The 14,625-nt window shown below is 48.9% G+C and overlaps 1 protein-coding gene across 1 annotated transcript; it reads left to right on the forward strand.

Moving 5' to 3' along the window:
- Window positions 1-177: 177 nt before the first annotated feature.
- On the forward strand, window positions 178-4,557 carry TMEM25 (transmembrane protein 25). Its single transcript, XM_047072241.1, has 8 exons — window positions 178-592; window positions 882-1,193; window positions 1,625-1,915; window positions 2,121-2,252; window positions 2,580-2,610; window positions 2,766-2,866; window positions 3,001-3,087; window positions 3,218-4,557. Exons 1-8 carry the CDS (start codon window positions 523-525, stop codon window positions 3,289-3,291), a joined length of 1,098 nt encoding a protein of 365 aa, XP_046928197.1. The 5' UTR covers window positions 178-522; the 3' UTR covers window positions 3,292-4,557.
- Window positions 4,558-14,625: the final 10,068 nt, after the last annotated feature.

A 14,625-nucleotide genomic window follows, 5' to 3' on the forward strand; every position in this document is an offset into this window, starting at 1 on the left:
CGGGGCGGAGCTGTCGTGCGACCCCCGCCGCCCGGACCTCCGCCGTGCCGGCCCACTTCCGCCTGGTCCCCGGAGGGTGGTAAAGGGGGCGTGGGGCCACGGAAGGGAGGGTAAAGGGGAGTGGGGGAGAGGGGCCGGAGGACGGTCCCCTGGGGGGAGGGGCACTGCGCCGCGTGTCCGCCTATGCGCGTGCGCGCGAGCCGCCCAGTGCGGGCTGCGCGGTTGCGCGCGGTTTCTGCGTCCGCGAGCCGGCGCTTGATTGTGCCTTGGGGGCGGCGCCGGGTTCTGAGCCCGCTAGGTGGGTTGGTAGCCACTGGGTCGGCTCCGGCCTTGGCGCTGGGCTGTTCGCGTCCTCGTCTTCGCCGCTGCGGGTCAGGCTCTATTTGTGTGTTGGTGCACGGTTTATTTTTGTTTCTGGAGAGTAAATTCCCGGAGGAATTACCGAGCCTGCGTGCGGTCACCTGGCTAACGTCGAGGCCCGCCCCCTTCTCTCGGCAGCCTGGGGCCCAGGCCTGAGCCACCATGGCGCTGCCCCCAGGCCCAGCTGCCCTCCCGCATACACTGCTGCTCCTGCCAGCCCTTCTGAGCTCAGGTACACCCCCGTTTACCCCTTGGCCGAGCACTTCTGGGGGCAACCCCCCCCTTTCCCCTCTTTGTCTGCACCTTGGGTTTGGGAACCCGCTTCAGGCCACAGGGACCAGAGCTGGCTTCCCCTCACCCACCTACCCAGGGTCCAGCCAATTTTTGGTGAGCCAACCTAACCAAGTGCACTGGCCCCTGGTCCTCTGCACCTCTGTAAGCGGATGTCGTGCTGGTCACAGGCCAGTACCCCAGTACTGACCTTCTCCCAGCTCTCCCCACAACTCTCTGCTGTGTTCCAGGTTGGGGGGAATTGGCACCACAAATTGATGGTCGGACCTGGGCCGAGCGGGCACTTCGAGAAAACGAACGCCACGCCTTCACCTGCCGGGTGGCAGGGGGGCCTGGGACCCCCCGACTGGCCTGGTACCTGGATGGACAACTGCAGGAGGCCAGCACCTCAAGACTGCTGAGTGTGGGCGGTGAGGCCTTCTCTGGAGGCACCAGCACCTTCACTGTTACTGCCCAGAGGGCCCAGCATGAGCTCAACTGCTCCTTGCAGGACCCGGGTAGTGGCCGGTCAGCCAATGCCTCAGTCATCCTCAATGTGCAATGTGAGTGCCTCTGAGATGGGCAAGGAGAGAGGTTCTCTGCCCTGGGACCCCCAGCAGCCACCAGGCAGGTGGTCTGATAGAGCATTTAACAAACATGTACTTTGCAGATTTGAACTCACATCATCCTCAGGGTAATCCTATGAGGTGATTGTTACTGTTATCCCCGTTTCACAAGTGAGAAAACTGAGCCACAGATTGTTAAGTCCTACGGCTCATAAGCAGAGCCAGGATTCGAATGTAGGCAGCTTGGTTCTTGTGTTTCTACTGCTGGTCACTATGACGTGCTGCCTCTCAGGGAGACCCAACCATCCTGTTTCCCAGAGCCTTCTAAAGGGGAGATCGAGGCCCCCGGCTCACTCCTAGGTTTGGGAAGAGTGGGCAAGGAGTACGAGAGGTGTGGTGAGAATATGTTGGCTTCTGCTTTGTACCAGTTAAACCAGAGATTGCCCAGGTTGGGGCCAAGTACCAGGAAGCTCAGGGCCCAGGCCTCTTGGTTGTCCTTTTTGCCCTGGTGCGTGCCAACCCACCTGCCAACGTGACCTGGATCGACCAGGATGGGCCGGTGACTGTCAACGCCTCCGACTTCCTGGTGCTGGATGCCCAGAGCTACCCCTGGCTCACTAACCACACAGTGCAGCTGCAGCTCCGCAGCCTGGCGCACAACCTGTCCGTGGTGGCCGCCAACGACGTGGGTGTCACCAGCGCCTCGCTTCCGGCCCCGGGTGAGCACTGCCAGCGACTGGCCCGGCAAAGCCTCAGGTGGGTGCAGGATCACGGTACATAAATGGGACGACTAGTTGCCCTTTGGGTGAGTCTCGTGAATGAGCTGTGCCGCCCACCTTGGGCAAGGAGCACCGAGTGGCACCTGTAGCGTCTCAGAGTTGGGGACCCCGCCCACTTAGAACCTAACCAGAGGACAACTTGCAGGGCTCCTGGCCACCCGAGTGGAAGTGCCGCTGCTGGGCATCGTTGTGGCGGGAGGGCTTGCCCTGGGCACACTGGTGGGGTTCAGCACCTTGGTGGCCTGCCTGGTCTGCAGGAAAGAGAAGAAGACCAAAGGTAGGTCCAGAGCCAGGAGGGGGAGGGGGCTGGGCAGAGAGAGGGTGGCTGAGGGGCAGGGAGAAGGAGGAGCAGCGAGGGCAGCATGTGGGGCTAGGCAGAGCAAGTCCTCTCTGACGAGTGGCAGAAAGGGTCTCCCTGAGCATGGCGTGGGTAAAACCAGATGCAACTCAGGACTGAGCACTGGGAACCCAGTCTGTCCCAGAGGCTGGGCATTGGAGAGATCCTTGCCTGGGGGTCCTGGGGGTCCTGGGTCTGAAAGGGCATTGAGGCAGAGCCCAGAGTGAGTAGGCACCCTGAGAAAGTGTGTGGTTTCTTTCTCCCCAGGCCCCTCCCGGCGCCCATCTCTGATCTCTAGGTAACTCTTCCTGGGGCTGGCTGGCTGAGCTGAACTGAGATGCGGCATGGGGACGGTTGGAAACCCGGGGTCTCTCTAGTTCTGGAATGGGCCCCCAAGCAGGAGTCTGTGCCTGCTGGAGCTAGGGCATATCCCGGGCTCTGTCCACCCTGTAGTGACTCCAACAACTTAAAACTCAACAACGTGCGCCTGCCACGGGAGAACATGTCCCTCCCGTCCAACCTTCAGCTCAACGACCTCACTCCAGATTCCAGAGGTACACCCTTTGTTTGTCCCTGCTTTATCTTCAGAGGTGCTTCTGAGGAAAAGAGAGACCCTGGTACTAGGAGGGGCTAGGCCTTGTCAGGCACACTCCTCATCGTGGGCACCACCCCGTTTGTCACCCAACAGAGAAACCAGCAGACCGGCAGATGGCTCAGAACAGCAGCCGGCCAGAGCTGCTGGACCCGGAGCCTGGTGGCCTCCTTACCAGCCGAGGTACAGGGGCATGGGCCCACGGCCCCCCTCCTCTCCTCCCCAGCCCTTGTGCTTATGCCAGAGGCCTCTGGGTCTCCAAGCTTCCAGGCAGTGAGGCTTACTGAGACTCACGGCATCTTTGACCTTGCAGGTTTCATCCGACTCCCAATGCTGGGCTATATCTATCGAGTGTCCAGTGTGAGCAGTGATGAGATCTGGCTCTGAGCCGGGTGAAATTGGGGGCAGGGGGTGCCCTCTTGGCTCCTGGGCCCCCTCCTCCTCCTCCAAGGCAGCCTCTGCCTGGCTCTGTGGCCAGGTCGTGCCACTACTACTTTTGCTCGCCCTTCTGGCTGGGGTGCCCTCTGTCATCCACGTGACACCTTTCACTGGGATCTGGCCCTCAGGGGCACAGATCTCCTTGGCAGAGCCACCAGCTGGACCTTAGCCCCTTGTTCTAACTCAGGTTGGGGGCTTTCACCGATGCTTGTGCGCAGGCGGGTGGAGCTCTTATCCAGGTGTGTTTGCAGGTCATCCAGCATCTACTGTGGCATGGGCCTGCCGAGTGTGGTCTGGGCCTGCCCTGTGTCACACGCCAGTACCCTTAGCGCTTTGTACAGCAGGCATGGGGGCATGCCTGGGTGGGGGAGAGGGAGGGCCCAGCATGTCTTCAGTTTCCTTCCCATGCTATGCAGCTTTGTTCCCTCAGGGAAAATTTAGGACCCGGAGAGCTATCTGGAACCAAACTGCCCTTTGCACAGGAACCAACCCCTGGCCCAAGGGGAAGGGCCAAGCACAAACCAGTCCCTTTTGCCGCATACCTCTCTGCCCTTCTCTGTCTGTGCCTCCTCTTGGGCATCATAGGTTATACGTTGGACCTTCTCCCATTTCTTCACTGGGCACTAAACTTCCCCCTTGACCTGGCCCCCGGTGGTGCCAGTGCCTGGTATTAGCACAAGTCAGAAGGAGAAGAGGGAGATGGGAAGTCTAGGGGCACCCAAGACCGCATGTAGCTATGCATCATTTTCTTACTATGTTAGCACTTTAAGCACATCCCCTGGGGAGGGGGTAAGTGAGGGCCTCCGGGCCCTTTCCGTGGCTTCCCCAAGTCTGGCCTTCGTGTGAATCACTGTGAGCGCCGAGCCCTCGGGGTTGACGGTTTCCCTCTTGGCATGTCTCCCCACCATGGGACTCCATGACCATTCCCTAACTGCCTCATCAGCAGGAAGCCGCTCTTCCTGTCCATCCTCTTCTTCAGGGGATGGTCATAGTGGCACATTGTTTGACAGAGCTAGAAGCTTTAGGGGAACATGGAGAAAGAGGGGACCACACACCACAAAACAATCTAAGAACTCTTTGGAAAGCAACATGGAAATGATTGCAGATTAATACAGTGCAGAGTATATTTTTCCCTTGTTGAAACCTTGTTTTGTAATTTTTCTCATGTTCCTGCCTAGGACAGTGCTGAGCACATGGTAAATTTAATAAACTTGACTCAACGAATGTGACATGTCTGTTCATTTCTTCGTAGATGGTGTTAAAACAAAATCTTTAAATCACACATTAAGTAGGGGAAACACCTGTGTATCCACTATTCAACTCTGTTAAATTTTATCAGTCTATGTTGTTTGCTTCAGATCTTTTATTTTTAAAAATAATGTTACTTCTTTAATTACACTGTTCTCAGCAGCAAGGCTCATGTTTTTTATTTTGGGAGTCCTGGCGCAGGGACCCCAGCTCTCCAGCCACTGAGTCTCGCTTGCCAGACTCTCCATCTCTCAGGAGTGTGGCTAAGCCATGCTAGCCCTTTTGTCCTGACTAGAGATACGGAAAGCTCAGACTAGGCTTTGATTTCCCGAATTTGTTTCTGGAGGATCATAAGGGAGAAAAAAAGACTAGAAATGGGATGAAGGTTTTGAGGGCAGATTTATATCCTATTTTCTTGAACAAAGATGGGCTTGGCTTGCATAGCTCTGAATTTTCCGGCTACCTCCCTCCCTTCTCTCTTGTTCTGTAGGGTATTTTCCTTCATGGGAGGGACTAAGGCTACCCCAGTCTCCCCAGAGGAATTTTTGAGAGAGAGAGAGAGAGAGAGAGAATCCCAAGCAGGCCTGATGCAGGACTCGAACTCATGAACAGCGAGATCACAACCTGAGCCGAAATCAAGAGTCAGATGCTTAACCAACTGAGCCACCCAGGTGTCCCCAGCCTCTGCTGGTTTTGTTTGCAAGCTGCTTGGGCCTAGAAATTCTAAAGGCCAGGGTGCCTTGCTGTCAATTCTGTTGACTGTCCTCTGCCGTTTCCTTTGGGAGGTCCTGGAGCCCTTTCCTTGGTGGTTCTTTGGCAAGGCTACAAGCCCTGTGCATCCCCTCGGTTGCCCTCATGGTCTTACCTTGTCAGAAAAGCGGGTTCTTCCTGGCAAATCCATCCTTGCAAGTATTTGTGATGCAGTGGACTTTGAAACTAGTGTTCCAGTTCTCTAGATGTATCCCTAGCGTCTGAGATTCCTTGTTCCTTCGTTGAGTCCCAGACCCCTTGGAGAATTTGATGAGACTCTTTTCTGAGAAAATGCAGATGAAAAAGCCTGCTCATTATGCAAGTCAAAGCCCATCAGATGACAACTTGGGTGAACCTTGCAAACGTGCTGAACGGAGAAGCTAAGCCCAAAGGCCACGTGTGACTCCTTTCATATGAAATGCCCAGGATGGGCAGAGACGGAACAGGCTAGTGGTTGCCAGAGACTGGAGGGAGGGAAGAATGGGGAACAGTTGCTGATGAATAGGGGTTTCTTTTTGGGGTGATGAAAATGTCCTGGAATTAGTGGTGACTGATGCACAACTTTGTGAATAGACCAACACTGAACTATATGCTTTACAGGGTGAACTTTATGGAATGCAGATTATATCTCAATAAAGCTGTAATTTTTTTTTTTTTAAGTAAACTCTACCCCCAATGTGGGGCTCGAACTCACGACCCTGAAATCAAGAGTTGAATGCTCCATGGACTGAGCCATCCAGGCACCCCAATAAAGCTGTAGTTTTATTAAAAAAAAAATTTTTTTTTACATTTATTTATTTTTGACAGATACAGAGCACAAGTGGGGGAGGGGCAGAGAGAGAAGGAGACATAGAATCTGAAGCAGGCTTCGGGCTCTGACCTGTCAGCACAGAGCCCAACGTGGGGCTCGAACCCACAAACCGTGAGATCATGACCTGAGCTGAGGTTGGACACCCAACTGACTGAGCCACCCAGGTGCCCCTAAAGCTGTAGTTTTAAAGATCATCAAATGGTAATTTGATTTGTACATTTCACTATATATAAATTTCACCTGACAACCATAAGTAAATATTGAACTCCAGTTAATTATATGCATGATAAAGTGTTTAGGATGAAGTGTATTGATATCTGTAACTTCCTTTGAGATGTATCAAAAAACAAGATGGACTGATGAATGGATAGAGGGATGGATATCTGAGAAAACAAATTTAGCCAAAGGTTAGTTGTAGGCTTTGGGTGGTAGATATATACATATAATTCTTCCAAAATTCTTTTATAATTTTTTATAATAAAATATTGGGAGGGGATTCCTGATCTAGTTCCTTCTCTGATATTTCTCAGACCTTTTTTTACCTAAGGATCATGAAGTTTTCAAGCACTACATATGTCCCTGACATGACAGTTCTCTCTTTCCTGGGAAGTTTTTAATATACCTCAGTCACCTAATCTTTGATCTGTTTTTTTTTTTTTTAATGTTTATTTATTTCTGAGATAGAGAGCATGAGTGGGTTAGGGCAGAGAGAGACGGAGACACTGAATATGAAACAGGCTCCAGGCTCTGAGCCATCAGCACAGAACCCGACGCAGGGCTCGAACTCACAAACCGTGAGATCATGACCTGAGCCGAAGTCGGTCACTCAACCAACTGAGGCACCCAGGCACCCCTACCTAATCTTTGATCTTTACCCTCCAACAATAGGTATGTTGTTTGTTACCTTGACCTTGAATGTACAGCAGTCCAACATTTGGGGAGGCATAGTTCAGGTTGCATTCTCTCACCTGGACTTTGTTTTACTGAATTCCTCCCGACACAATAGCTGTTTGATGAGGACTTGTAAAAATTAATGCTCACGGGGCGCCTGGGTGGCGCAGTCGGTTAAGCGTCCGACTTCAGCCGGGTCACGATCTCGCGGTCCGTGAGTTCGAGCCCCGCGTCAGGCTCTGGGCTGATGGCTCAGAGCCTGGAGCCTGTTTCCGATTCTGTGTCTCCCTCTCTCTCTGCCCCTCCCCCGTTCATGCTCTGTCTCTCTCTGTCCCAAAAATAAATAAAAAACGTTGAAAAAAAAATTAAAAAAAAATTAATGCTCAACTTTGTGCATTGCTGGTGGGTCGGTAAAATGGTGCAGCCACCGTAGAAGACAGTATGGCAGTTCCTCAAAAAGTTAAACCAGCAATCCCATTTCTGGGTTTATTCCCAAAAGAAATGAAAGCAGGGACTCAAACATTTACATACCAGTTTTAATAGCATTGTTTGCAATCGCCGATATTGGGAACACCTCAAATGTCCCTTAGCAGATGAATGGGTAAAGAAAATGTGACATACACCCAATGGAATATTATTCAGCCTTTTAAAAAGGAAGGAAATTTTGATACATGCTACAAGGTGGATGAACCTTGAAAACATTATGCTAAGAGAAATGAACCAGATACAATAAGACACATTTTGTATGATTCCACTTAAGTGGTCCCTAACCTAGGCAAATCCATAGAAACCAGAAATAGAGAAGGTACCAGGGGCTGTGGGGAAGGGAAGGTGGGAGTTACTGTTTAATGGGAACAAAGTTTCAATTTGAGATGATGAAAAAGTTCTAAAGCTAGATGGGGGTGATGGTGGTACAACACTGTGAATGTACTTAAATGCCACTGAATTGTATACTTAAAAATGGTTACAATGACAAGTTTCATGTGATGTGTATTTTACTTTTTAGAAAATTTTATTCAATTTATTTAAACTCAAAAAAAGAAGTTCACTCATTTCTCTCATCCCCCATTGCCTCTTGGAACCAGCAATCTGTTCTACTGTGATTTTAAAATTTTGATTACTGATTCAATCTCCTTCCTAGCTACAGGTCTCTCAAACTTTCTACTTTGTCAGTCTTGGTAGGTTTTGTTTCTAGAAATTTGTTCATCTCATTAGGTTAACCAATTTGTTGTTGCTGTTTTTCACCTCCCAGAGCAAGTCATATGGTCCAAGTCCAAATCAAAAGATAAGGAACCATCCTGTGCTTATCATGAAGCCATGGTAAGAGGGGACTGCATACTATAGGTGAGTGAAGAATTATTACCAGTAATTTAATCTGTTCAACCCTTTTATTGCCTAGAAGGCCCTACATGATCTGATCCTAGGTACTTTTTTTAAGTTTATTTCTTTTTGTCCGTGTGAAGCCTGAGTGGGGCTCAAATCCATGAACCATGAGATCATGACCTGAGCTGACATCGAGAGTTGGACGCTTAAACCGACTGAGCCACCCAGGCACCCTGCTTTTTTTTTTTTTTTTTTAAGTAAACTCTACCCCAACATGGGGCTTGAATTCGTGACCCCAGAGATCAAGAGTCAGATGCTGAACCGGTGGAGCCAGCCAGGCACCCCAAGGCTTTTTAATTTTGTTAATCTTTTTGAGGAACCAATTTTGGGTTTTATTGGTTTTCTTTTTGTTTTTCTATTCTCTATTAATTCTGCTGTAATCTTTATCATTTCCTTCCTTTTGCTAGCTTTGGATTTAGTTTGTTCTATTTTTTTCTAGTTTCTCAGGTTGTAAAGTTAGATTGTTAACGTGTGACCTTTTTTTAAATGTAAATATCCTCTGAGCACTGCTTTTGCTGCGTCCTGTAAATTTTCATATGTTCTGTTTTCATTTCCATTTGTCTCTAGGTATTTTCTAATTTCCCTTGTGATTTCTTTTTTTAAAGACCTCTTTTTTTTTAATTTTTTTTTTAACGTTTATTTATTATTGAGAGACAGAGAAACAGAGCATGAGCATGGGAGGGGTGGAGAGAGGGAGAGACACAGAACCTGAAGCAGGCTCCAGGCTCTGAGCTGTCAGCATAGAGCCCGATGCAGGGCTTCACCTCACAAACCGCGAGATCATGTCCTGAGCTGAAGTCGGACACTTGACCAACTGAGCCACCCAGGTGCCCCCCCCTTTTTTTTTTTAAATATTTATTTATTTTGAGAGAGAGAGAGCACACGTGTGCATGGTGGAGAAGCAGAAGGAAAGAGAATCCCAAGCAGGCTCTGTGCTGTGAGTGCAGAGCCTAACACAGGCCTCGATCCCCTGATCTGTGAGATCATGACCTGAGCCAAAATCAAGAGTCAGGCACTTAACCGACTGAGCTACCCAGGTGCCCTTCTCTTGTGATTTCTTATTTGACCCATTGGTTCAGAGCATATTCTCTCATTTTCCCAAAATTATGGGTTTTTCAGTTTTGCTTCTGTTATTGATTTCTGACTTCATCTCGTGGTCAGGGAAGATACTTTGTATGATATCTACCTTTTGAAATCTATTGAGACTTAATTTGTGGCCTAACATAGCACCTATCCTGGCAGTTGTCCCATGTGCACCTAAGAAGTATGCTCTTGCTGCTGGACAGGGTGTTCTGCCTTTGTCTGACAGAGTTAGTCAGTTCACTGTGTTAAGCCCTTTGTTTCCTTATATATCTTCTGTTTCACGGTTACATCCATTATTGATAGTGAGGTATTGAAGTTTCCAGCTCTTATTGTACAACTATTTCTCCTTCAATTCTGTCAACTTTTGCTTTATATGTTCTGAGGTCTGTTATTAGGTGTATAAATGTTTATAATTGTTATATCTTCTTGCTTCATGTTCCTTTTGTTAAGTCTCCTGACTTCACAGATGTAGAATCTGCTCATCTCTCTGTAATAGCAGTTCTCAAATTTGTCTCCATCTTGAAATAATCTGAGGAGCTTAGAAAAAATATGGATTCCTGCATCCTGCCTCCAGAGATTGTGACTTAATTAGTTTGGTGTGTTGTCTGTGAGAGGCAACTTTTCTTTAAAAGATCTCCAGGGGTGCCTGGGTGGCTCAGTCAGTTAAGCGTCCAGTTTCGGCTAAGGTCATGATCTCATGGTCCATGAGTTTGAGCCCTGCGTCAGGCTGTGTGCTGACAGCTCAGAGCCTGGAGCCTGCTTCAGGTTCTGTGTCTCCCTTTCTCTGCCCCTCCCCTGCTCGTGCTCAGTCTGTCTGTCTCTCTCTCTCTCAAAAAGTAAACATTAAAAAAATTTTTTTTTAAAGATCTCCAGTTGGGGGTGCCTGGGTGGCTCAGTCGGCTGAGCGTCCCGCTCTTGATTTTGGCGCAGGTCACGATCTCACAGTTCGTGGGTTAGAGTCCTACGTCGGACTCCACGCTGGCTGGTGGTGCAGAGCCAGCTTGGGATTCTCTCTCTCTGCCCCTCCCAACTCACCCTCCCTCAAAAATAAATAAACAAACTTAAAAAAAAATAATAAAAGATCTCCAGTTGATTCTAATGTGCAACCAAGCTTGAGAACTACTGCTCTATGAATACTATTGTTAATTTTCTTAGCTTACCTGCTTTGTTTCTCTGATTTCCTTTGTTCTGCCAGTTTTAGTCTCTATTTTTCTGGTTTTCTTCAAATGTCTGGCAATCTCTGACTGTACATGGATATTTAACATGAGAGTCGCAAACAGGCGTACACACACATGAAATGAGAGCAAACAGATATTTGCTATTTGCTTCAAGACTCCCTGACAGTATCTGTAGGTCTCTTCTCTTTGGCTGATCATCTTGCCAAGAGAGGACTCTTGCAATATTCTGCTTTGGAGGTATAAGCATGGAAGGGGGCTGAGGGTCTCATGGCTCATTCCTCTGTATTACCCTCTTCTTTTATTTATTTTATTTTATTTCTTTTTTAATTTTTTTTTCAAGTTTTATTTATTTTTGACAGAGAGAGCATGAGTTGGGGAGAGGCAGAGAGAGAGGGAGACACAGAATCCGAAGCAGGCTCCAGGCTTCCAGGTGTCAGCACAGACACCGATGGCGGGGCTCAAACTTGTGAACTGCGAGATCATGACCTGAGCTGAGGTCGGACGCTTAACCGACTGAGCCCCCCAGGCGCCCCCACCCTCTTACTGTCCTTCTCAGATTGCTTGTACTCTCATGTCCAGAGCCCCCGCCTTCTGTTGGGATGAAGAGGTGGGCAGCACAGATGGGGACATTTCTGGGGATCCAATCCTTCTACAAACCATAAACCAATTCTCCTGTTTTCAGCCTCACCCTGCACACATGCCATCAGAAATATCTGGCATTTTCAACCCCTGACCCTTTCCAGGGCTCTGCACTGTCAGATGGCTTATCAGTTTCTCAGTCTCTATAGGCAACCTTCAGGCTCCCCTCACACCCCCCTACATCAGTTACCACTTACCCATCTTCCAAAATTGTTGCTGTCTAATCACCCATTGTTTTCTTTCCTATTATCTGTCCTCACTGGTTTATGTCTTTTTAAAAATTATTATTCGTATACTGTCATTGTATAGGGTGAAAGGAGAGAGTGAAGATGTAAATATTGTGTTCAATTTTCTTTGTTTCGAAGTGTTGAGAGCCTAGGGTCAGCAGAGAAGGTGAGGGACACTTCGAGCAGGGGAAATAGCCTGTGTGAAGGTTTAGTTAGAAGAGGGACTTCCAGGGGCGCCTGGGGGGCTCAGTCTGTTGAGCGTCCACCTTCAGCTCAGGTTATGATTTCACAGCTTGTGAGTTCGAGCCCCACATCCAGCTCTGTGCTGACAACTAGGAGCCTGGAGCCTGCTTCGGATTCTGTCTCCCTCTCTCTCTGCCCCTCCCCTGCTTGCGCTCTGTCTCTGTCTCTCAAAAATAAATAAACATTAAAAAAATTAAAAAAAAAATTAAAGGCCTCAGTTAAGCATCTGACTTCGGCTCAGGTCATGATCTCATGGTTCGTAGGTTCGAGTCCTGCATCAGGCTCTGTGCTGATGGCTCGGAGCCTGCGGTCTGCTTTGAATTCTGTCTCCCCCTGTCTCTCAAAAATAAATAAACATTTAAAAAATTTTTAAAAAAGAAGGAGAAGGACTTCCTGAATATGGGTAGAGCACAGCAAGCAGAGTTTGGTTTGGTAGTTTGCCTTGGGGGATTATGGAAAATGAGGATCTTGAGGTAGGGAGAAAGCAGCCAAATGCAGTCTCAAGAGGCCTAGTTGAAAATTTATACTTAGTAACATAGTTACTACATCTTACATTTTGTGGCACTTCATTTTTTCACATAGTTTTACCCACAGTGCAAGCCTAAGAGTTAATTAGTGTTTGTTGTAACTGTTTCCTTTTACTTATTTTTTTAATGTTTATTTGTTTATTTTGAGAGAGAGAGCATATGAGGGAGGGGGAAAGGGGCAGAGAGCGGGAGAGAGGGAATCCCAAGCAGGCTCCACACTGTTAGTGCAGAGACTGATGCGGGGCTTGATCCCATGAACCATGAGATCATGATCTGAGCTGAAATCAAGAGTCGGACGCTTAACTGACCGAGCCACCCAGGTGCCACTATGATAACTGTTTCATAGCTAGGTTAACTGAGGTAAAGAAGTTACCGGATTTTTTTCTAGGTCCACAGAGCAAGGAGCCAGAAGGGAGTAACAACAGGTGTTGAGGAGGAGAGGAGCCCACAACTGAGCAACGTCTGGGAGGGCTGTGCTGGAGCAGCGAGGTAAGCTAAGACCATGCGTGAACAGTGACTTTGGCAGGAAGTACACTTGAGCCTTGTTATTTGTAGATTCTGCCTTTGTGAATCCACTTGCTTACTAAAATATGCTTGCAATCCCCAATCAATACTTGTAGTGTTTTCACGGTTATTTGCAGACATGCTCAGAGCAGTGATAAATGTAAGTCACCTGACACCTACTTTACATGCTGAGGCGGAGAAAGGTGACGTTCTGCTTTCTGGTTTCAGCTGTCATACTGGAAACAAGTCCTCTGTGCACTTTCTATGTATTGCTACATTTTCTGCTTATTGTTGGTGATTTTGCTATTTAAAATGACCTGCAAGCAGGGGCGCCTGGGTGGCTCGGTCAGTCAAGTGTTTGACTTCGGCTCAGGTCATGAGCTCATGGTTTGTGATTTCAAGCCCCTCATCTTGTCTGCTGTCAGCAGAGAGCTTGCTTCGGGTCCTCCGCCCCTCTCTGCCTCTCCCCTGCTCATGTGCTTTCTCTCGCTCTCAAAAATAAAAATACATTTAAAATGACCCCCAAGCATAGCAGTGAGGTGCTGTCTAGTGTTCCTATGTGTAGTAAGGCCACCATGTGGCTCACGGAGAAAGTGTGTTAGATAAACTTCAGTACAGCATGATTTACAGTGCTCGTGGCTGTGAGTTCAATGAATCAATGGCTGGTTGATGAAAATGTTATGACCGGGGCACACAGAAGCCTAATCTCATATTTCCCCTAGGAGCGATGGTTCAGTATTTGCTAATTGGGTGTTTGTGGTGGCTTTATAGAACGTAACTACTGTGGATCACAAGATTCAACCGTTTTCATTAGTGCTAAGTCTTAGCTCTAGCCAAAGAACACAATCTGAACGTTCCCTGAAAACGTAATGGAGAATTTGAGTTACTATCATACTTTGGTTTTTTTTCCCTATGAGTTAAATGAGAGCATTGGTGATATCCAGTTGAGAGCAGAGCCCCTGGGGTTCCAGTATGATGTCAAAGCGAGGCCTGAGCACAAAAGTTCCTGCTCCTCAAATTGAAGCATGATGTGAACATCACACTTGGTTTAAGAGTCGGTCAGAAACAATTTCCCTCCTGTGTGTTTATTGTATATGTATTAGGCTGACGGTGTAGCATTTTTTTAAGTTTATTTATTTTGAAAGAGAGAGAGAGAGAGAGAGAGCGCGTGCACATGCGAGTGGGGGAGGGGCAGAGAGAGAGGGAGAGAGAGAATCCCAAGCAGGCTCCACACTGTCAGTACAGAGCCCAGCATGGGGCTTGATCCCACAAACCGTGAGATCATGACCGGAGTCAGACGCTCAACCGACTGAGCCACCCAGGTGCCCCTGACGGTGTAGCATTTTACCGTAATTCTCCCCGCAATCAATTCCTGCCCCGCTTCCCCCCATATCAGTCCGTAGCTCCTTTATCCCTTCAGCTGCTCAAGCCAAAATGCCTGGGGGTCATCCCTGATTCCTTTGCTTGCACCCCCACATCCAGTCTATCAGCAAGTTCTGTCGGTTCTACCCCTGCTGTTTCTCCCTCTGTTGCCTCTCACCCACCCCGCCCTTCCGTGAGGTCTCGTGGTGCCGGGCTTCCCGCATCCCCTTGCCGGCTGCTGATCTCCGCCAACGGGAGGCACCAGCCAGACAGAAGGCAGAGAAAGGAAGGAGCAGCCGTCGCTCACGGTTGCCGTAGTAGTGAGGGGACGGTGTGCACACTTCGGTGCCTGAGTGTGGCACCCTCGCAGCCCATCAAGACCACTGCAGGATCCCTTCTGCTTCCGGCACCTGCGGTGGACGCCTCCCCTCGAACCT

Source organism: Lynx rufus, unplaced genomic scaffold, assembly GCF_022079265.1.
Source record: "Lynx rufus isolate CCGP_SWC_20201006 ecotype Redwood Valley unplaced genomic scaffold, mLynRuf1.p SCAF_9, whole genome shotgun sequence".
In the NCBI taxonomy this organism is placed as follows: domain Eukaryota; kingdom Metazoa; phylum Chordata; class Mammalia; order Carnivora; family Felidae; genus Lynx; species Lynx rufus.

What these genes read in the sequence shown, in the direction of transcription:
- TMEM25 (XM_047072241.1), top strand. Translation starts at nt 523, where the DNA reads ATGGCGCTGCCCCCAGGCCCAGCTGCCCTCCCGCATACACTGCTGCTC. An exon ending in GCCAGCCCTTCTGAGCTCAG is followed by an intron (nt 593 to 881) that starts GTACACCCCCGT and finishes GCTGTGTTCCAG; the next exon opens with GTTGGGGGGAATTGGCACCA. An exon ending in GAAAGAGAAGAAGACCAAAG is followed by an intron (nt 2,253 to 2,579) that starts GTAGGTCCAGAG and finishes CTTTCTCCCCAG; the next exon opens with GCCCCTCCCGGCGCCCATCT.